The 23,400-nt window shown below is 46.6% G+C and overlaps 2 protein-coding genes and 1 pseudogene across 2 annotated transcripts; 1 reads left to right on the forward strand and 2 right to left on the reverse strand.

Annotated features, from left to right (window-relative positions):
- Positions 1-9,692: 9,692 nt before the first annotated feature.
- LOC133901800 (WD-40 repeat-containing protein MSI3-like) lies at positions 9,693-15,117 on the reverse strand. Its single transcript, XM_062343306.1, has 5 exons — positions 14,363-15,117; positions 12,083-12,226; positions 11,452-11,576; positions 10,894-10,989; positions 9,693-10,155 (listed from the first exon to the last, which is right to left on the reverse strand). Exons 1-5 carry the CDS (start codon positions 14,999-15,001, stop codon positions 9,927-9,929), a joined length of 1,233 nt encoding a protein of 410 aa, XP_062199290.1. The 5' UTR covers positions 15,002-15,117; the 3' UTR covers positions 9,693-9,926.
- A 382-nt stretch (positions 15,118-15,499) lies between these two features.
- Positions 15,500-17,092, forward strand: LOC133901801 (mediator of RNA polymerase II transcription subunit 4-like). The gene has a single exon (XM_062343307.1). The coding sequence runs from the start codon at positions 15,594-15,596 to the stop codon at positions 16,791-16,793; it is 1,200 nt and encodes a 399-aa protein (XP_062199291.1). The 5' UTR covers positions 15,500-15,593; the 3' UTR covers positions 16,794-17,092.
- Positions 17,093-20,145: 3,053 nt separating this feature from the next.
- On the reverse strand, positions 20,146-20,494 carry LOC133902308 (uncharacterized; annotated as a pseudogene).
- Positions 20,495-23,400: the final 2,906 nt, after the last annotated feature.

Consider the following 23,400-nt stretch of genomic DNA (forward strand, 5'->3'; position numbering starts at 1 on the left):
GAGGTTGTACGAAAGCGGAGGAAGGTCAGAAAACCATCCTATTACCGCGTTGATCACCCTACCTTTGAATTGATGACCCTCATTCGATGATGATTAGGAGCCCATTCAAAGCCCCGATTATCTCCCAGCTATCGCCGACAAGGCCTCGGAAACGAAGGTCGATAACTACTTCACTCCCCAGACGATGCACCTCCACCAAGCCGTCCTCATGTATGAACGGCCCTTTCAAGATCCATGCAGAAAATTCTGTCGTTCTATGACTTCTCGCCACACGGTGCAGACACATCGAAAGAAGGCGAAATCCTCTGGATGAGCCAGCTTGCTGGAGATGATGTCGAGCACTCCCAAGGAAAGAGCTGCCCAATCAAAAGTCTCCGCCATGAGAATTAAAGGGAAAAGATGAAGTTCTCCGAGTAGAACGCGAACAATGGTGGAAGAGATCGAAGGGCAGGGTTGCAATAGATGTTACGAGAGTAGGATGATAGAGCTTTCTGCTCAGATAAATAGGCCCTGCCTCAAGGTATGACACGGAAGTCGTTTCTGCTTCGAAAAGGGAAAAATTACCGTCTCTTCGACAACAACGCCCGTTTTACCATGCTTCGACTTGCGTGAAAAGCGGTATAATAACGACGTGCGAATCTCTGCACGCCCTTCTACCCACATTAAATGCGCCTACACCCGTCGTTTCAAATTTCGAAAGGTTTTTTAACTCTACTCGGAGTCGGGTGTCGATCAGTTGAATTCTTTAGTCTTTTCCTTCAAGTCTCGAGTGCGATTAGCCGCCGGGCGCTCGACCCAACTGAGCTTCCACTCGATACTCGAGGAAGGACCCGCCTATGCTCGATTCCTTAGACCATGAGACTGATCCACTTTACTCGAGCAAACTTAAACTTGGCGGTACTCGAGTGGGGACTTATGTAAACCTCTCCTCCTGAGTAGAGTTAGGGGGCTATTGTCGAATATCTAACTATGAGCAATATGCACATAAGGAATATATCTTATATGAACAGGGTATGTACCACACGTATTAAGAAGTTTTAGATATCACACAACCGAATCAGCGGTACCTGATACACCCGGAATCACAGAAGTACATATCAGGAAGGTTTCGATTAGTTACCTAACTCGATACGGTTAATGCTCAAAACAGATCTATCAACTTGGACGTCAAGTAAGATAACTCTCTATCGACCACGGTTGGATAAGAGTCGATACTCCCACCCCTATATAAGGCGAAAATGTTGGGGGGAAGAAGAACAAGAGACACGAGAACAACATACAAGGAAAACACAGAAAGAGAGAACTTGAGGCAAGCATCAAGACTCTAGTAGAGAAGGTACTCGGTGACCTTAGCTTTAGGTTAGACCAGATCTGATATACTCTCTGTAATAGATTTAGCTCCATCGCATATACTTGAGATCATCAATATACGACAGGAACACCCCCACGGGACAAAGGGTATTATTCCAATCAGAGGCCCGAACCTGTATACATCGATTGTCCCGTCTCATGATTAATCCCTGCACTCGAAGGTACCTAGTCTATTTACGGACACATTGTTAGGAATTAATCTTCAACAATTATATCTTGGTTGAAATGCACTTATGCTGAGTAGAAGCATTAGGGTTTTTATTGGGTGAAAAATATTTTTTTTAAAAAAAACCCCCGGGATGTGCCGTTTTGAATTTTGGAAAAGTTTGGAAAGGTCTTTTAAAAAAAAATTCTCTTTTCCCCTCCCTTGGGCCTAATCTCATTTCCCTCTTCTCTTTTTCTCCTTTTCCTTTCGGTGGCCCACTCTTCTTTCTTCCTGGGCTGAGCCCGTGCTCCCTCTCTCTCCTTTCCTCCTCCACGCCTGGGTCGGTTGAATGCTAGGCCCATCTGCCATCCGCCTCCCTCTGTTCGCGCCCCAATCGAAAGCCGCCTTCACCCTCGTGTGGCGCCTGCATGCCCGTCTCCTTCCTCGCGCCGCCATTTGAGCCCGAGTCTAGCTTGGACACGAACACCGCCACCCTCACCGAGCTCGAATCCCTACAAACCCCATTGAATCCAAGCACCCTACGTGTTTCCCGCCTATATAAGTCTATGCCCCTCTCCTTTCGATCTATTTCGCAAAACCCTACCCTGCCGCCATCATCACCATTGTCGCTCGGCCGTGCTCATAGCCAGCCAACCTTTGCCAACACCGACCCACCCGTGAGCTTCATCAACATCCGTTGAGCACTCCCATACGCTCGCCTTCGCGTTCTGGCCACCGGAACGTCTTCCTCGATGAGAACCCGTACGCTGTCGTCAATCGTCTTCCCGAGCCGCACCGCCGAAGGTAAACCTTCAAACGGGTTCCCCATACCCCCAGCTATATTTTTTGTCGCTTGTCGTCGTCCTTAGCCCATCAGAGCGCAAGTTTGGCAAGGTTTTGACGAGTCCGCCGCTGTCCTCTCTCTGGCGCCGGTGCCGGATGCACCTCCTTCCCCTTACACCGTGCGATCTAGCATCAACGGCCAGGATTAGATCCAACATGCCCCTTCGCCACCCAATCACGTGGTGACACGTGTCCCTTCTTAATCCAGTTAGCCACCTAGAGCCACTTCAGTCGGCCACATCAGCAAAACAGCCGACGTGTCCGCCACGTCATAAGCCCTTTTATCCAGTCATTTTCTCATTTATTTTAATTTTGGAAAATTTTCACTTTTGCAAATAAGCCCCAAAACCTTTCTGTATTTACTTAAAAGCCCCTACCTTTTTACATCTTAGACCCTAAACTTTCATGTATTTATGAATAGGTCGCTCTATTTTTACAAAAGGCCTCTGTCCTCTCTATTTTATTCAAAATAAGTTCTTTTCCTTTTTCAAATTCAACCCTAAACTTATTTTTAGCGTAACTTTCTCGTGTTAGCTTTGATTTGCGCTCTCGTGTTCGTAGCGACGTGTACTATATTTTAGTACTTTTTTCATATATGCTAGCTATTGTTTGGTATACTATTATTAGTTAGTTTTATTGTATGTTTTTATGGTGTGTTTCGAGAGCAGTCGAGAAGCAGTTCGAGAATCTCCAGTACCAAGTTTTTGAAGTGTTTAAGCAGCAAGTTGGAAGAGGCAAGTGTCCTTGAATATTCTGATCCTAATTCTTCAAATATGTTCTTCATTTGAAACATGCATGCTATTAATATTGAATCTCATCTACTTATAGTACTCTATTCCAAATATCCCTTATCGCCTAGTTGTTAGTAGTGGTTATGATGGGTAGCTTATGCTTAGCTTTGCACAAGGGTATAGATGGTGATGAGGACATCACTCTTTCGGATACACACACACCGAGTATTCCTCCAACAATAGGTCCATTGACACGAGCTCGTGCACATCAACTAAATCATGAGATGAGCTCGTTCCTTAGTGTTCCTTTATATTTTGATAAGGATGGGATGTTACTAAATAATTGTGATGTATTGTTACTTAGGAACACGGGAGAAGACCAGCAAGGGCGCCCAAGCCAAGGTGGAGGTCCAATCAAGTTCGAGTCCGTTTCGGAGTCCAGGATCAGACTGCACTAAAATCGTCGCCCAGGACGCATACGGATTCCGTTTTCGATGTTCTACATATGGTTGGAAAGCTAAGGAGATAGGCTTTCCAACGGGACTAGTCCTATGTCTAAATTCTTTCTGAGTCAACAAGAATCGTCGAAACAAGTGGACGTCCAGAATCTGTCATGGTGCTGCGCCACTATCTTTTGGCCCGTTGGGCCATGTAACGTGTTGGAGTCCATTAGGGATGCGTCCAGGGGTCCTTGACCGACCCTAGTCTCTTATATAGAGTAGCCGCCGCCCCAATTAAGATTGGGTTTTGCTTAGATATTGATCTACACACAGATTGTGAGATTTTCGCTCTTGTTCCGGACCAACTAGGCCGCCACAAGTGTTTGTGGGACCCCAACTTTGAGTGCTTGAATTCTATTCGCAATATTTCAGATTGCATCTTCTACGTTCTTGCTTGTGTTCTCAGTACGCTTGCAGGGATTGAGCCTTCTTGGCGAGGTCAACCGCGCGACACGGTTGATAACCAACGGAGCTGTGGTGTAGTGATTGCAAGGGAGACGATCTGTTCGGGTTGAAGCCTTTGGATCATCAACGTCGAGTTCTCCACCTACCGACTTATCGCTACCTATCGGAAGATCAGGCCAACAATCCCATCAGATGGGTTGTTGGTTAAACATAACTAATAAACTATGTAACTATGAGTTGAGAAATTCTGGTAATGGTATAGCAATATGGAACCTTAGGCCTCGAGCAAAGAGGTGTTAGTGATGGTGGTTATAAATATGTTGTTGGTTTGGTATTTGCTCAAGTGACTTAAGTAAGGACTGGTTCGTGGAGCGATAATCCAAGAAGTTTCATACCAACCACGAGGCCTAACATGGGACATGCCTAACCTATTAATTAGTGAATTCTAATTTTGTGCGTGTCAAGCCGTAAGAGGGGATGTGTGGGAACAACTAAAGCTAGAACCATTTGGTTAGTGGTATGGAATATGTAGTGGAAGAGAACAATAAATCTTTTTGGAGCTACAAGGCGCAAAAGGGGGCTTCTGAGTGGGTCATACCACTTTGATGACGGTGAAACCTAGTGGACATGCACATACTGGATGAAACTTTATAATGGCATTGTAGTGAATTTTCGGGCGACACATCATACTCATGTGTTAAGTGTTTCACTAACACGGCAACATATAAATCACGACTTGTGAGGAAAACTGGGTAACCTCTGCAGAGTGTAAAATCTGATATATATAAGTCATGCTCATGGTTACGAAAGACTTGTATCCTCATATGATTAGTTACTTTGGTTTGGTTTTGTTTGGTTTAGGAGCCTGAAGTGGTTTTCAGGTGGTTGGAAAACCTGTGGAGATGTTTCTAGAGGTTGAAAGTAACATGATGAATCGCCTAGATAAATATGATGCTTTTATAAATCATCATTAGCATAGTTAGAATTTATGCAAATTTTAACCTATTATAGCATGTTCTTTTATTTAAGCTTGCATGTTATTTATTTCCCACATTTACTGAGTACGACATGTACATCAAACGTTGCTCAAACAATGAAGGAGAACCAAACTACTATATCGATGAAGACGAAGATTGCTAGGTTGGTGGACCCCCGATCAATTGCCTATGGAAGATGGGAACTCCGCGTGTTTTGCTAGTGTGTTTTAGTTAAAGGCTTTGAGGTCATTCTGTCTTGTTTAAGTTAAAAACGTTGTAATAATAGCACTGTGTGTGATACACTATATCGGTTTTGTTCATTTATAAAATCGGGTGTGACATCACCCGATCGATCACCGGTTCGTTGGGAAGAAATGTAAAGTTATCATAGAATCCCTCATCCAAAAAACCAGTTTTCGACGAAGCTTTGGGCGATGTCGATGGCCTGTCATGTGTAGACTCTTCAACACCTTTTGTTATGATCCCCACGGACGGTGCATGCTGTCAACGATTCATAAATCCCTGATCTCACTAACTTGTTGAAGAATAAGATAATGCTTTAAGTAGACGTATCACAAGTGTCGGTGAATCAGGAACCGGGGGTCTCCGAATCCCGAGGCCAGTCCAGCAATCTGCCACATGGCGTCATCCTGCGGAGTCTCCTCCGCAAGGCAAAAAAGATTAAGTCCCAGGAGAGGGCACTCGGGGCCACAGTCAGTGGTCCCCGAGTACCCAGGTTCCCCGATGATCTGCGAAGTCTAAGTGCTGGGAAGAAAGTGCTCGGGGAGGTATACAGTGACCCCCGAGCACCCGAGTCCCCCGACGACCAGGAAAGCTAAGTACCGGGAGAAGTGTGCCCGGGGTCGCGAGCGGTGGCCCTCGGGCACTCAAGTATCCCGAGAACCCACTGAAGGAAGTTTCGGGAGAGAGTGCTCGGGGCTGCGAGCCGCGGCCCCCAAGCACTCGGTTCCCCGAGGATCCGTACAAACATGCCCGGGAGATAGTGCTCGGGGAGGTGAAGAGTAGCCCCCGAGCACTCGGTTCTCCGAGGACCAAGGAAGGGCGTTCTCGGGAGAGAGTGCTCGGGGAGATGAACAGTGACCCCCGAGCACTCGGTTCCCTGACGACCCAGGAAGCCCCTCCGTCCGTGGCCCCCACAGGGGCCCAGTGATGAGGTGTTAGCCAGTCAAAGGTCCGAGGTCGCATTTAAGATCGCGCGTGGCCTGTCACCTCCAACTGCTCCCGCCACGCTCGGTGTTAGTTCCTGCCACATTCTGGCAGAAGGGCGTGGGGACATTAAATGCACGGGTCCCATCCCGTGCCATCCGGCACGTCTCGGGATAACGTCGTAAGGGCTGAGGCGTTCCGTCTGCCGCGCTGCTGTGGTAGGAGAACAAGACAGGGCGGGCACGCCAGGCCGCTCTGCGGCTGCCCGGTGGGCCCTCTCCACGGCGCCCGTTGCCAGTGCATTTATGGTGACGGATGACCGGGCGCGGGGTGCATTTTCCACCCCCGGTCACTTCGCGCAGAGGCTATGATGACGCCCTTTCCATTTATGATGCCTTGGAACTCGTGCCCTCTCATTCAGGGCACGCTACTGCCGGCGGGTATTTAAGGCAGCCGGCAGCACGAACAAAGACAAGTGGTTCTGGCTCAGAGAAAGCTGAAGCAGTTAAGGAAGTAGAGAAGATCGAGAAGCCCAAGAGCACTCAAAGCCAACGAATACATACAGACCGAAGAACAAGGAGCCCCAGGCTTTAAGATAGACAAACATTCTTGTAACCAGCAATATCGTTGAGGGACATTCTCAGGGCATTTATAGTATCCATACAAGAGTAGGGTGTTACGCCTCCGTGTGGCCCGAACTTGTCTAAACCCCAGTGCATTTACTTCGATCCGCACTAGATCATTCCACCCCGCCAGCCATCGCATTTATACCCATTTATTTCTCCGGCAAACATATTCAGGATCATCCTCCCGGTCGAATCTCTAAAAAGGGTCCCTCAGGATCCCTGCGACAGGAGTTAACCCTCCGACAACTAGGAAAACACATTGATTTTTTAGATAGGTTTAGGTGTCTCTGAAAATAATAACTATATGTCATGTTTATCTTGTATTTATCTGAGCTTGTTACGAGAGGATATATATAGTTTAAATGAATTTAAATCTAGTTGGAGACTTTTTCTCCGCTTCTCTTGACTTGTATGGGTTTGTGTAACTTGTATTGAGACAATTCTATCTAGTTTTTTTTAATAGAATCAGTAGTAGGAGAGTTGATTATTATATTAATAAGAAAGTCCTTATTGAACCTAAAAAGTTTAAACAATCCCAGTACAATGTGAGGTTTGGGGTCTAGGAGGTACCCATACCGAAAGGAAAGCTTATTCTCACGTTAAAAGAGGACTAAGGTGGCGCACTCACGCAAAAGCTTAAAGAGGGGTCTCATCCTTGATAATGCAGATGGTCTGGGCCGAAGCCGGCTCTTGATGGCCAAAAGTGTGTCAATTCTGTTCTTTACAGAAGGAGACAAGAAGGAGTGATTTGAACACTTTTCGCGTGGTCCGAAGGTAACCATTGGTAGGGGTGAATTGCCGGTTGGGCAAGCCATGACGCAGTATGCCCCAGATACGTAACAGTCGTACGTGACAGTTACGACGGACTCGTACGATCGACGTACGCCGGCAACAGGGGAACCCGGCACGCGTGACAGTTTCATCCAGCAGGGAGACATGATCGTAATGGTATCGCAGTAACAGTTGTACGTGAATCTAATACGTGTAGATCTAGCAGGTCGTGGTCGTCGATCTCGGCAGGCAGACCCACCAATGCCAGTGCTTCCGGGCTCTGGCCGCCTTGCCATCGGCGCATCGCGCAGTGCGATTCTATTGGCTTTCAGAGGGGTGTCGTAACTGTATGGCACGAGTAACATTTCTTCTCTTTTCTGTGAGGTAAAAAAGTACAGCCCTATAAACGGCACTGTGGCATCGTCCAAGTGTCCAATGTCCAAGGTACAAGGCGTCATGTGGGGAGCCGTCCTCTCTCTCGCGTCGGTTTTGCAGCCTCTGTCGCCTCCCCTCCCGTGGGGCACGAGTACCGAGCAGAGCTAGAGAAACTTGGAAGACTGCCTTCTGTTTCGGAGATGTGTAGGGGAGCGTAGCGTCACATGCCTATGGTAGGACCAGTGCTCGGAGTCTCCTACTCCTATGGCACGACCAGTGCTCAAAAGCTCTGAAAAGAGTGCATTTGTTTACCAAATTTCGTAATCCGCACTTAGTCTCGTCAGTCGCGTATGAATCCCACTATGCTCGAACACCGTTCTAAACACAGGAATTTCGCTAGAATACTATCGAGAGAGCGGTTCAATTCACGCATGAATATGAAACGTTCTGATGGGACTTGACTTGAAAAGGAGAATCTGCATCTGTATTCAACCGGAGCCGTAAGATCACAACGGCAAGACAGTATCTGCTGTTATTGTACAGTTGTGAGCGGTTGAGTTGTTCGTATCCAGAGTTGGCAAGCAACAACGACCAGAAATGGAGTACCAGCAAAAACATGCTATTGCAGGTAGCAGGTAGCAGTCCCCACAAGCCCCCCCCCCCCCCCCCAGCACGGGAAAGGGCTCGTAAAGCCGCGGGAGCTGGCGGTGGCCGTGGCACAAGCTTGCCGGTGCGAGGGCACGCCTGCCTCCCTCGATTTGCGCGTCCCGTTGCCGCCAGTACACTGCCAATTAGAGAGCGGCAACCGACCCCTCGCTGCCCCGGTTGATTGATGCGACGTGAGGCATGCAGAAAATGCAGCGGCAGAGCGCGGATGTTGCTACTGCTAGTGGGACGCAGGCCCAGTCCCCCACCGCAGCACACGGTGACACGAGCAGCTAGCTGCGTCTACGCTCGGTGGAAACGGATGGGAAATAAATAGAATAGAATAGTCTTCTTTTATACTGCTATCTATATTTTAATATTAATATGAATTCGAATATCTGTGAGTGTTATCCGATATTACGAGTCTTCTGTCGCCCATGTGTAGTACAGTAGTAGCCTTCGCGTTTGCAGAACAGCGTAGCGTGGCACACTGGCACGGCTGGGAATGGACGGCATGTGCGGAGGCTTTGACAGTGTGAGTGACCGCGACCACGCGGGGCAGCTGAGCTCAGCTCGGCTCGGTGGCGAGCAAAGCGTCCGGTTCGTACGTGCGCGCCTCTGAAACCGTCCTCGTGCTCGCAGGCGCGGGGAGCCAGGCAAGCTGTGATTGGCGCGCTGCACCGGGCGGACCGGTTCGTCTGCGGCTGCCTGAAGGAACTGCATGCGGCGCGGGTTTCTGCTGCCTTTTGCATGCGCCCTTCTTCTGGGCATCAAGGCAGGGCATCGGCCCCGCGCGTACGGCGGGAGGTCCACGGCCCGGCTAAGCAACGCAACGCAACGCCGACGTGGCTGCTTTTCGCCCCCCCGAACAAATACACCAACGCGGCTGTGGCGGTGACGTTTCTTTGCCTTCCGGGGTGAGCGCGGTCAGCTGTTTCCCCCTACTTGCAAGTTTGATGTTCAGACTAGTACAGTAGCAACTTGCTAGTTACGAATTCGTAGCAACTTGCAAGCATCTTCTGAACTCGCCTTTTCCTTTCGCCTTGGGACGTGACAGCCAGCTGACAGGGCGCAGTGAATGATTGAGATGCGGAGCCATGAAGAGCACCATGTTTGTAGGACCTGAACCAGGAGCATTCCCAAGTGAAAGTGATCGAGTGAACACTGAAAGATAACCGATCAGGATTCAGGACTGACAAAAGCTCAATCCAACAAGAACCAGACAGGGTAAATGGAGACACGACAAGGTTTTTAGGAGTCGCTGCTAAAAGATATCAATCCTGGGGGGTCTCAAATGACAGCTAACTATCTCGAATACTATAAGTTAACTGCATACAATCTCTCCAAATATGCCACCGAACAAGTGCCTCTTATGTGGTGAGACATGAGTCATTATCCTGCAGATAGTAGTCATCACAGTAGATGCTTTCTGCCATCTCCCAGATCTGCAGGATGTTATCTTCAGAAACGCTAGCAACGACCCATTTCTCGCTAGGATTCCATGACAGTTCTGATATCTTGGCTGTGTGGCCTCCATGAACGAACAGCAGCTCCGGCGGTCCGTCATTTGCATCTTCCTCTGACTGCTCATCTCCAATCCTGAAGAGCACAAGACAGAGAGAGACAAGGAAAAAAGAGAGAGACGGTCAGCAAAGAGGCGAGCTAAAGAAATTATCACCAATAAGATCCGGGCCTTTACCTCAACTGTATAGGAATATGTCATGCCAATAGAACATACCAAGCATAAAAAACACTAAAGATTCTGTTCGATGAATATGAAAAATTCACAAATCACATGAGCTCATACACCTAAAAAGCTATCAAAGGCAATTCCTATACAACTAGATTTAGCCTTTATACCGTTAGTAATTGTAGATGTGTTAACTATTTACTTAGGGTCTGTTTATTTCAACTGGCGATTGCGAAAAACAGCTTATAGATTGTGAATTGAAAAAAGATGGATTGCAAAATTTGGATTCTAAAAGCTGGATTGTGGATTATTACAATCTGATGGAAGGTGGATTGCTGGATTGTTACAATCTAGGTGTTCGATTGTAACAATCTAGCTTTTCCAATCAGTTGTTTGTTTCAGCTTTTGGATTGTAATCACAATCCAACTGTTTGTTTCAGCTTTGGATTTTGATCACAATCCAGCTTTTACTATCCGAAACAGACAGGGCCTTAGAGTGCCTAATTCAAGCTGTTGAATTGGGTAAATCTCATATAATCTATTTTCTATGTAAGGCATAACATTTTGGTAGTTAATGTTGTAGGACAAAAAAAGAGACATCAACTACAAATCTAATAGAACTCCGGAGCTGATTTGACTCAACGTACCTATTAACATCCCATATCATTACTCTTTTGTCTGCAGCAGATGACGCCAATACGGTAGCCAAATTTGGATTCCACTCAACCTGAAACACCTCCCCCCTGCAGGTGCAAATTGTGCAACAAAATTTCATACGCTTAAATTAGTTAAATTGAATAAACAGATAGAGTAACTAATACAGTGTGCTTCAATGATTCAAAGTATACCAAGTTAATAAGTCAATTACTTTCTGAAGGGAACCTTTTTAACTGAGAACTTTGTGCATTAAAGAAAAGAGAATCTTCTTTGTTATAGACCAGCTACATGTTACCAACAAATAGTACCATAAATAGCGGATCTTCTTTCACAAGTGGAGGTTTGCTACTGCCCCATTAAGGCACTTGTTATTTTCCAACACATTGATTTCCAGTGCCATATCAGATATAACATCAAACTATACCGTAACAATATAAAGAAACTAAAAGAATAGCGTATATGCACTTGGTAAATTGGCTAGGACACATCCTATGACTACGGAGGAAATAAGGACTGAAGTACACAGCCCAGAGTAAGAAAATACGTACTCATGGCTGTCAAAAGTGTGCAAGCTTCTTGATAGTTTTCGCAAGTCAAATAGTTTAATAGTTGCATCTCCGGATGCTGTAGCCAAGATCCATTCGTTAAATGGATTGAATGACAAAGAGTTGACCTGGAAAAGTAAATGCACATTACAAACAGAAATCGATCCATGAGAAATGACAAGACTGAAATAATGAACAAACAGAAATTTTACAAAAGCAAACTGCACGGTCAGCAGAAGAATCAGTGCATCACAATTGCCTAATCACAACGGAGAGAAGATAACTGAATCTTGTGTATAATTTCACATTGCCATTCAGCTCAAAACCCACAAAATGTGAAATTATCTTACCAACGAAATTTAGTACCAGATGTAGGAACGGCAAATATATAATGTCCAAATATAAACCGAAAAGGCCAAAACTATCTGATGGGGATTGATTCATGAAAGAAGCAAGACGGCAGGAGTGAACACTATCTTATAGCTTTATAAAACTTGTTTAATATGCCACCCCTATGTACAAAAGGTGTTGGACTGTTGGTTAATTAACATGTGAAGGTATTGTGCAAATGCAATTATGTGATCATCAAGACCGCAACATACAGTTTGATAATCCTTAATTAAAGCACCCCTACCTCCTTTCGATGTGCAGCAATATATTGTTCCGGTTTGTTTGTACGCAAGTCCCACATCATCAACTTGCAGTCATCCCCAACAGATCCAAATATATGTTCATCTTTCAGGTGCCAAGCAACATCTTCAACAAGATCCTCATGAGCCTGCAAAAGCAAATATCCATAAGACTCTGAATAGAAACGAGATAACACTGGCAAGAGCAAGATGGTTAGCATTGTCAACCTGAACCTGCTCACATAGTTAAAGGGATAGCTTATGCACTTCCTTATGTTGGAATTGGAAATATAAAATAATGCTCATACAGTTCCAGATTAAGACTTCTGACATGTTTTAAATGAATGAAATCTCATAGTAGCAGTTATTAGATAAGTGAGATAAGAATTAAAAAACAAACATGATATGGCCTATCTATTACTAATGACAATTATCCTCATATCTATAAATGTTGGAAACAAAGCAGGTGCAACAAACAGTACATTTCCATGGGAACTCATGCTCACAGAAATATGTTTTTTTACGACAACAAACATGGTAGAAAGCCAGTACAACACTAACAAAGTAATGAATACTCCTAGATGTTGAAAAAAGATATACGCGCTCAAATTCAGTAAGTTATGAAAACTAAACTTTCATCTGAATCATTTTTTTCTTTTAGTAACAAACCAACGCAAACATTAGTTACTTAAGAAAACCAATGAGGGTTTTGTTGAGACCAACTTTCTAACACTATCAAGAAGGTTCATTGATCTGACGTATGAAGATTATGATTACTTGTTACCATTGATTGATGAGTAACTGACAGGTTGAAGTGCATATCTCCTGCTCTGAGCAAATTACTATTTCAAGAATAAAATAACAAAAACACTTTGTTCTCAAAAGGTCTGAAATGGAGATAGCAGTCTGAAATGGAGAATAACATACACTTTGTTCTCAAAAGGTCTGGAATGGATGTCTTATTCTCATTCTCGTCAGATATAGTTAAAATGTTTGGCTTATACACTGAAAAAAGAGCTTCAGTGGTGGGCGATAACCGGTATTAGTGACGGATCCTGGACCCATCACCCCAAACACGTCACTGATGAGCTTCTGTGGTATATTGATGTGTTATCTACCTTGGTTTACCAACTGATATAAAAGAGCTAAACATATTAGATTGGGAGCTTGTGGATAAAGCAAAAAAAATATGGAGACTTCAAAAGTAAATGATAATGTTTTATAAGAGGAATCGATACGTTGTTGCTTGACATGCTTTTCTGTCCATTACCTTTTCTCATATAGAGCTGTGGGTACACAAGAAAAAGGAACACAAAATCCGAGGTTGATTTCCATGTCAACATAAAAAGGAAATCACAAAACTCACTTCAGAAAACATATAGAATATGTCTGAAGGAGAGTGGAGTTTGGAAGTTTGTCTGGCAAAACATGACCATATGAAAAAAAACTCCTCGGTTCATAGTTCTTGGATTTCAACGCAAGGAACCCAAGCTACCTATATAACTGAAAACAGAAATAACCCTAATTGTAAACAACGATGCAACTTCTCCTAGTATTCACATAGATCACAGGAAGACAGATCGGGCCTTATGATTACCCAAGTGATGATTACTTTTGCTTCAAATGGGGCTATGAGAACAGAGGGCTTCTTCTTCAAATGGAGCTGCACAGGGAATTAGTCCAATATTCTATCCTGGATTGACTAGTCAATGGGCACAAGGCCCTTCTCTGTGCAACGCAGAGACCACCAGCCAATTGAATAGGAGGAAAAGAAAATGGCATGTTGGGTATAAAGTGCATCGCTGTGAGTCACTTGCAAAACGGAGGAATCAAACAATTGGCTGATTTCCAATAATGTCCAAACTTTGAGCATTTTAAACGAAATGCCATTGAAGGTTCTTTTCAATTTTTTGGAGAGCACAAGGTGAACAATCATCTACTAACGACTAACAAGGTAACCAGTAGGTTTTCAGAATAATATAAACATCAACAGTATCAGTCAGACAGTCACGCTCCAATTTCCCTCCGTATGTACCTAAGCTTGCTATTTTCTTAAAATAGTATCTCAACACCTTCACTGTTTCAAAGCCAATTTTATAATACAAACACATGAACAGAGGTAGCATCGTTAGTGAAGTCAGGTGGCATACAAACTAAATAATTCCACATCATCTTATGCAATTATAAAATAATTGTAAATATATGACACAAAAACGCAGTGGTGGTGTATAAAAGAACACGTTGAAGAAAAGGAAACAGCGCAGGAGCATCCAATGGGACATTACCTCAAACACCTGTTGCGCATCCAGGACAGGAGCTCCACTCCCAGCTGCTAGATCCCATAGGCAAATCTTCTTATCATACGAGCCACTCAGCAGCCAGCCCTCCTTCATCGGGCTCCACGCCAATCCATACCCCTCCGCGTCATGCCCCCTGAGCACGACATCGGCGCCGCTCTTCCCGCTGCCGTCGCCGTCGCCGAGATGGTACACGTGAACCTCGTCCACGCACGTTTTGGTGGCGACCGTGTAGGGCCGCTGCGGCATGCAACGCGCGCGGTTGACCTCGCCCCGGTGCGGCGCCACGCCTCGGACGGACACGGACGGGGCCGGGACGGGGCCACCCGAGGCGGCGGCGGCCGCGGCGAGGCGGGGCGGGAGCGGGAGGGTCGTGTCCAAAAGCATGAGGTGGCTGGGGGACTCGTCGGAGGTGTGAGTGCCGACGACGAGCCGGTGGCTACGGGCGGGAGTCCTCGGGGATTCGGAGGGGAGCCACTGGACGGTGAGCGACGGCCACTCGAGCGGGTGGGAGATGACGAGGTCGTACAGCACCGCCGCGTTCTTCTTCCAGTTCCGGTACTCCTCCATCTCCTCCGCAGCCGCCGCCGGTGGAGGGCTTGCCGGAGAGGAGGAGCCGCCGTCCATGGCTGCTTTGCTTTGCGCGGGAAATGCAGGCCGCGCGGTGCTCGTCTCCCGCCAAAAGATTGGTAACGAAGGGGCGAGCGGTTTTTCTTTTGAGATTTGAGAGGAAGGGGCGAGCCGGTAGTCGAGTGCCTTTAACGCGGACTTGATGGGCTTCTAAGCCCGATTACGCACAAGTCAAGCTCATAAAAGTTTGTTTTCTTTAGATTTATATCATTATATATATTATGACTTTAAAATATACTACTATACTTTCGTTATTTGAAAATTTTTCATTTTAAATATTTGAAGACTAAAACAATACCATGGATTTAATTTTAAAAGATCTGTAATAGCATGAATTTAATTTTAAAATATATGTAATGGCATCGATTCAATTTTTAAACATCCGTACTTGACATCTTTCCAAATATAGAAGCGGAGTGGTACTATTTTAAATCAAGATATTTATAATGGCATAAATATAAAAAAACTATAAAAGTTTCGGCCCATAGGCCCACTAAGAGGAGAGGGCCTTACGCCAACGACCTTGTTAAGCACTCGCGTCTCGAACTCGCGTCCGATTCCTGCGTCCACCGCCGCCGCCGCCGAGAGGATGCAATCGCACCTACCGTCCCCGGCGAGGCTGGGGCTCGCCGCCTCGTCGCCGTCGCTTCCGCCAAACCCGGTTCCCGGGAACCCCACCTCCTCGCCGCCGCACGGCAACCTGACCGCGGGCGCCGCCGCAGCCGCAGCCCCAACCCTAACCACCTCGCCGTCGCTGCTGCCGCTCTTGCCGCCGCTCCCGCGCGCGCAGTCGCTGCTCCACCTTGTATCGTCGCTTGCCTCGAACCTATTCGAGCTGTCGCCCAACCGCGCCACGTGGATCTCCGCGTACCGGGGGTCACTCCCCACATTCCTCCCCTCGTCGTCCTCCGCGCCGCTCCCGTCCCCGATCTCGTCCACCAAGGACGCGCTGTCGATGCTCACCACCCTTCAGACACAGCTTTTCGAGGCCGTCGCCGAGCTGCAGGAGACCCTCGATCTGCAGGACGAGCGCGCCCGACTCGCCCGCGAGGCGCGCGCCAAGGATGCCGCGCTCCTCGCCTTCGCGAAGAAGCTGCGGGAGGCCCACCACGTGCTCGACCGCCTCGTCGACGACTACGCCGACTACCGGCGCGACCCCAAGCGCCCGCGCGGCGCCGCCGCGGCTGACGACCCCGAGCCGGTGTCGGATGGCGACTTCGGCGCGTCGCTCCACTCGAGGCTCAACCTTGACGACATCCTGACCTACGCGCACCGCATAAGTTACACGACCTTCGCTCCACCAGAGCATGGTGCTGGGCTGCCTCTGCGCGGGGCTTTGCCACCTGCGCCACAGGAAAATGAAATGCGGATGTCGCAGCTGTATCGGTATGCGGATTTGGATGTCGGGGTGCCCAAGAAATCCTTGGAGGTGAAGGAGGGGATCGCAGCGGAGGTGGAGGCTGCGCCACTGTTTGAGCCTACACCGCCACGGGAGGAGCCCCCGCAACCACCAATGCTACCGATCACTCTGCCACCTGCGTTGCTGAAGCCACCGCCTGGATGGAAGCCTGGGGATCCAATCACGCTGCCGCTGGATGGGATACTACCTGGTGTCAAGGGTGAAGAGCCACAAGCCACTGTGCCACTGCCGCCTATCGCGGTTCAGCCAGTCGCTCCAATGGGCCGAGAGCCGATACAGGTTAAGGCTGTTCAGCTTGACTTTGGGAGTAGCAGCAGCGATGAGTACAGTAGTGATGTCGGGAGCTCAGAAGAAGACGATGAGGATTAGTGCTTGGTAAGCTCCATCAATTCATCATTCATGTGTTTTCATGTCACTGCAGCCATGCTATAGTAAAAATACATAGCAAGGTTGTTAGCTAATATTGTTTGTGCCTGTCTGTTCTAGTTGTTTTGACACTAGATTAACTGCTGAATACATTTGGTTAAAATCGGTTCTGATTTATTTGCCGGATCACAAGATCATTTGTTTCCATAAATGTAATATAAATCCTTATGGAGTTCAAATGACTTGACGTTTGTAGTCAAGATGCGTGAATGCTGTATTAATCAGAATCCTGGCTTCTTTGATGGACCCTGAATTTCATGAGCTTACTGTGTTTGGTGGCTGATGCTCCTCTTGCTAGGGCTTCAGTTTAGTTGCCTCCTAGCATATGCTTTGGTTGTTCAAGCAGAGTCTTCCATGGTTGTGATTTGTCTGCTCAAATCTTCCTGACCACTTATGCAGTATGGAGCTTGTCGGTGGATGAACACCGCAAGCGGGGATCCTGAGGGACCCCCTTTGAGATTCGGCCGGGGGGCTGATTCTGGATTTATCTCGTACGTGGATTTAATGCTAATGTATGAGATCTAGGCGGGACGGATGATCGTCAGCTAGTAGGAGTAAATATACAAGGGATTTTAGACAAGTTCGGGCTACACGGGGCGTAATATCCTACTCCTGTGTGTATGATATGCTATTAATACTCTTGGAATGCCTTTCTCTGTATCTCTGTATTACAAGGTTTTTTTCTCTATCTATCAAGTCTTGAGCTTCGGTCCGTTCGTCTTACTCAAGCTTAGCTCCAACTTAGCCTGTCAAAAGCTTGTCTTTCTACGAAGTGTCCCCCTTTTATCCTACCGGGGGAGGCTCGGCGTGCCCAGAACGGGGGCACGAGTCCCGTAAGCCATAAATAGAAAGCAACTATTATGGGTATACAGTTTGATATTACAGGGGTTGAAAATGCGCCCTTCGGTCGGTCCCGTCGCTCATTACACCTAATTTTAGCAGTTGCAGGGGGGCCCATCGGGCAGCCGCCGAACATCCTCGCATGCCCGTTCGGTCAGAGCAGATCTGACACGGCAGAGTGGCAGGTGATACACCTCGAGCCCAACGACGATATCCTTAAGCCGTTTCCTTTATGGGTCCCGCAGGATGACGTGCGATAGGACCCGTCGCATTAAATATCCCCACGCCTTCCTGCCAAGCGATGGCAGAGACTGACATACTCAGTACGACAGGCGTGGGGAGGGGAGTGGTTGGAAGTGACAGGTCACGCTCTCTCTTAAATGCAGCATCGGGCCTCCCACCGATGGTTGGAAGTGACCTCATCGTGAAGCTCTTGTGGGGTCCACCAGCAAAGGGCTTCTCAGGTCCTCGGGGATCAACTGTTCATGGTCCTGAGCACTCCTCCCAGAATTGGCTCTTCTTGGGTCCTCGAGGAACTCCGGGTACTCGGGGGGCCAACTGTTTATGGTCCCGAGCATCCCTCCCGGAACTGCCTCTTCTCGGGTCCTCGAGGAACTCCGGGTACTCAGGGGCTAACTGTTCATGGTCCCGAGCACTCCTCCCGGAACTGCCTCTTCTTAGGTCCTCGGAAAACTCCTGAAACTGTCTTTTCTCGACCCTCAGGGGGATGGTCCCCGAGGGATGACGCCACATGGCATTTTGCTGTCCTGGCCTCGGGACTCGGGAACCCATGGTTCCCAGATCACCGACAGAGCTGATTCACAAATCAATGTGATTGCTTTTTCCTAAACTTCATAAGCCATTGTATTGCACCATTAGTTCGATATGCCTAGCATCAGTCTTTTACCTGATTTCATTATGTTGCTCTGATAAAGTGGTGAGCCATTGTACCATTAGTTGCACAAATTGTTCCTTTTCTTAGCAAATAGTGATAACTGGGGATGATCTGTGTATAAGTGATATTACGAGGGAGTTACAGAGTGTTGTGAACTCGTAACTTCGCACTTGGGATGCATGTTACTGTTTTTTATTCTTGAAGCATCATGGAACCTTTTTGTTCTAACATTACTTTGCATCTTCTTATATAATAGATCAACCTGGCAGTATGCAGAAGCCTTTCTCCTTTTGTAATTTAACAATGTCATGATCGTGTTTCATTCAGTTATATCTTTCTAGCAAATGACAAGTTAGATTAACATGATTTTTTTCCTTAGCTGTTAGCAGAGAAGTTTACATTATGCTGAGTTGGACAGTTTTTTTCGTCAGTGTGCTGTTGTTACTCTATTACTCTGTATTCTGTAGTACTACATTACCGCGTGTTCCTATTCAAGAGCTGTGTGCTAACTTTAATGATTCCAACATTGGTACTTTTAAAGTTGCCTTAGCAGGGTGTACATCATATAATGTTACAATATATAGCCACTTAACCAGTGATCAAGCCTCTCTAATAGATACCCTGGCTATTCCTTGTCATCGAATATATATCCCCGAAGGCTAGTCTAGGGAGTGGTATGGATAAACCACTTGTGATTCATTCTAAACACATGGTTTGTTGGCTCTGTTTGCTTGCCTCCTCTTGAGAGCTTACCTGCCAAATACAACATTTTAGACTTCTAGTTAATCTTTTGGTGCAAGGTGCATGCCAATACGTGTCATTGTATCAATACCATCCCCCCCCCCCCCCCCCCACGGTCCCTTGTTCTCGTCTTCAGTCTGTTGAGAGAAGGGATAAATTGTCCTAAGTTGCTTTTGTTTACAATCGATTCTTCATGACTTTAAGTACACGCATACTGTATGCCTTATCAAATTTGAAAAACCTCCTTTACATATTGGCTTTTAAGGATGGGTTTATGAAAAAAAAAAAGGCATTGATGCATGTCCTTCAGAGTCTGCATGTTCCGGTACTATTTTCAGTGATTAGTCTTGAAAAGACTTACCATATCAAGACATTATCTGGTTGCTGAACTGACATTGGCGGATGTGTTGCATGCCAATTGATGGAGTGTAACATCGCATAATCCTCATAATGCTTAAGTCAGCATGCATTGAAGTACGTGTGTTTCAATACAAAGATCAGTGAAAGCATTTTCATCTTGGGTTCATGGTTGAGCCACTTGTTTAACTGTAGCTTGCAATTTCCAGGTTCATGGTTGTCTTTTGCTTGAGATAGATTCATTTATGGGCTTCAGTCATGTTCCATTTTCTATTCCACGTTATGGAATATGACATTTCTTGCCACAAAATAGCTTGGCATCTGAACCGTGACTTCAACATGATTTGATTGTGATTGTATTACTCTGAAAATCTGATTGGAGCAAATAGCCTCCAACCGTCCATGTGCTCGCCCTCCTATTATTGGAGCATACCACAGATTGTATGCAACGGCATTGGTTTGTCAGACCAAGCAAGCGTCGTTGGAGAGCATGTTGTCCAGGATGCCCCGGCGCTGGAATACGGCGACGTCGGCGGCCGTGTTCACCAGCGCGTTCATGAGCACCACGTAGCTCGTCACGATGCCTGGTCTGCTCCAGCGCGAGCAGATTCACCAGGAGGATCCTCGTGCCGGAGTTGATGGCGAGGCGCGGAATCTCCATCGTGCCGCAGCGGAACGTCACGTCGAACTGGCTTCCAGGCGAGGTCTTCTCCCGGAACGTCACGCTGAACCCTTGCAGCTCGGTCACGCACGGGATCGCCAGCGGTGTCTTGGTACCGATCACCCGCAAGCGCGTGGACGAGCTGGTCATGCCCGTGCGGATGCCGTACAGGCTCCCACGGAGCCTCGTCCACCAGGACTGTGCTAACTAGTGCGCGCGCGAACTCACGCCTCTTTCCCGATAGCCTTCTCATTTTCTTTCCACCAGGACTGTGCTAACTAGTGGCTTTCTATTTTTGGAATTTTTTTAAAAAACTTTTCAGAAAAAAAGTTTAGTTTAAGCTTTTGAGAATAGTTTAGCTCAAAACTTTTAAGATAAAGTTATATTAAAACTTTTGAAAAAAAGTTACACACGACTTGGGCTACCGTGGGCTATCGTAGGCCATCACGCGCACTCGTGTGGGTTGGCTCGCTCCCGTGAATTAGGATGTTCACGTCCATCGTGACCTCCATCGCTCTGGGGTCACAACCACCTTCTGGTACTGGTGATAGAGTAGATGGTGGACAGTGAGCTGGCTCAGTGCCAAGACCTGGCACAAGGGCTTGTGCAGGCCAAAAAACATGAAATGAGGTCAAGCCGTAGATCCAATGTGTTTTTGATGTTGCATCAACGTCAGGGTTCTTGTGACGCCCATTCTCATTGCGCCAATCGCCTCCCTCCCTCTGAAACTGCCACAACGACGTCCACGTTCTAAGCGCGCACTCTCTCGTCTCCCCCCCCCCCTCGCGGCTATAAAACTCAAATCAAACCCCCGTCCGAGGTTCCTTTCGCTACACCGCACCCAAAGCCCCAAATATCATTGGGTTTCCCCCACCTAAGAGCATTTGCGTCACCGTCGAACTCCGCTGAGCCACCCTCGCCATCGTCGAGTCGTTCCGCGCATCCCTGAAGCCATCTGAGCTTGCAATGGCGTTCGCCATGAGCAACTCTTCATCGTCCGCCGCTTGCCTTCGAGTTTCGGCCACCGCATAGAGCTCCAGAGGCCACCGAAACTCTCTGTTGAAGCCCCACCATCGCCAAGGCTCCCTAGTCTTCCCCGACACCCGCAACCGCATTAAAAGAGTTTGCCTACTCCAGCCTGTGCTTCCCTGTTGCTCGTTCTTGTCGTCTGGCCATCGTAGCGTCGTCCTGAGTCTTCTTTGGCCGTCCTCCGCCGTGCCTGACCCGCTGCCGTCCTCCCTCACCAAAGCCAAGGTAGAGTCGCCCTCCACCATTCAATCTTGGTTATATGCCTTAGATTAGATTCGCGATACCCTTTTGTTTGAGTAGATATCCTCAGTCCGATCTAAAATGTGCACACGTGATTTAAATAGATGTGGCCCAATCACCCTGCCACATCGTCATTTTGTTCGATGTGGCAAGTCCACGTCAGTGCCATGTGTTGACACATGTCAACCACGTCAACCACCAAATCCAGTTAGCATGCTGACATCATATCTTTTAATTCTTTAATTAGGTAATTTTGCATTTAGATTCCTAAATTTTTCTATTTTCATAAAAAGGTTGTCACAGGTTTTCACTTTTCAGTGAGTGAAAGATTTGTATCCGGGTCTACGTTCAAAGCTTCTACCGTAGAACTCATGTCAGCTACTATTTTTACATTTAGCCTTGTAGTTTTATTTATTTGCGTATAGCCCTTGAACTTTTACATTTTTACAAAGAAGCCTTTAAACCTTTACTTTTTTATATATATGTCCCTAAAATTTTACAAATATGCCCTAGACCTTTCTGTTTTTACCAAATGGTCTGTGTTCTTTTACAGAAAAATCCTTATAACTTTTCTGTTATAGCTTCACTTTAGACGATTCTTGTGCTCACGCGATCATAGTAACATGTACTTTTTGTTAGTAAGCTTGTCTTAGCCTTTTGATATAGTTTGGTGTATTATTCTTAGTTGTTTGTACTTGCTTATTTTTGGTGTTCGTGAATGCAATAGGAGACGAGCAGTGTGTGAGCTTATAAGAGCAAACCTTTGACGTTTGTGAGCAACCTGTTATTGAAGGCAAGTATCCTTGACCACTTTGATCTCATTTTAAGAAAGTGTGTCATTTATTTGTTTGTTTGCATACTTTGTCAGTATGAATCTCATGTTTATGGTTTAATAGTACTTTCTAGATTATCCTTGTCACCTGTGTTGGGGTTGGAGAGTCAAGGGTAGGCTTGCTTAGCTAAGCTATCATGGATATGGGTGTGTTACTTAATAACCTGATTAAGTGTCTATGCAACATGAACCAGATTAGGTAGTCTTTTGTAGCAACATGGGTCATAGGGATCTATGCAGGTTGGTTTGGTTGGTATGGGTGTTGTGTGTGCATTGGGTAATATGCGAGTACATGCTTTAAATGCTAAGGACCCGTTTGTGAAGCATGTAACCCAGCTCAACAATACAACCACGAGACCAATATGAGTACAACTTGGCTAAATAATTAGTGGTCCGCCTAACTCTATACACACCAATTGGATATTGAGTGGCACAAGAGGGGGCGTCTGCAATGGATGGAATCCCTATTAGCGGTGAAACCTTAGTGGGTATATACAGATTAGGAGGCGCTTTGTAAAGACCTTGTAGTGAGATCCCAGCTCTACACCCCAGAAGTGTGAAGTAACACAGGAATCACAACTCGTGGGTAAAGTTGTATAATTTTTGTAGAGAAATAAAATTGGTAAATCAGTCGTGCTCATGGTCAAAAGCAGCTCAGACTTCTTCATAGTTAGTGGGAATCTTGGATGATTGTTTTGGTAGTTGGGAGGTGGTGACCCAAAGAGTTGGTAGCTGGGTATGGAATACCTGGCGAATTTGGTAGTCGGATGGAATCTGACGAGCTGTATCTTTTACAGTATTATCGTCACACATAGTAAATAGGACTGTTATACCTTCTTGAGTCCTAAGTTAGAATGACTTAGTTGTAGTAAACCAGAGTCAAGCATTCCTAGTCTTAAACCCTCATATCATATTTTTTTCACTCTTGTTGAGTATTCTATGTACTCACCTTTTT

This window comes from Phragmites australis, chromosome 20 (genome assembly GCF_958298935.1).
Source record: "Phragmites australis chromosome 20, lpPhrAust1.1, whole genome shotgun sequence".
Classification (NCBI taxonomy): Eukaryota; Viridiplantae; Streptophyta; class Magnoliopsida; order Poales; family Poaceae; genus Phragmites; species Phragmites australis.

Coding starts and splice junctions, on each gene's coding strand:
- LOC133901800 (XM_062343306.1), bottom strand. CDS start 15,001: ATGGACGGCGGCTCCTCCTCTCCGGCAAGCCCTCCACCGGCGGCGGCT. Junction 12,227..14,362: donor ATGCGCAACAGGTGTTTGAG/GTAATGTCCCAT, acceptor TTGCTTTTGCAG/GCTCATGAGGATCTTGTTGA. Junction 10,156..10,893: donor ATGATATGGGATGTTAATAG/GTACGTTGAGTC, acceptor TGTGCTCTTCAG/GATTGGAGATGAGCAGTCAG.
- LOC133901801 (XM_062343307.1), top strand. CDS start 15,594: ATGCAATCGCACCTACCGTCCCCGGCGAGGCTGGGGCTCGCCGCCTCG.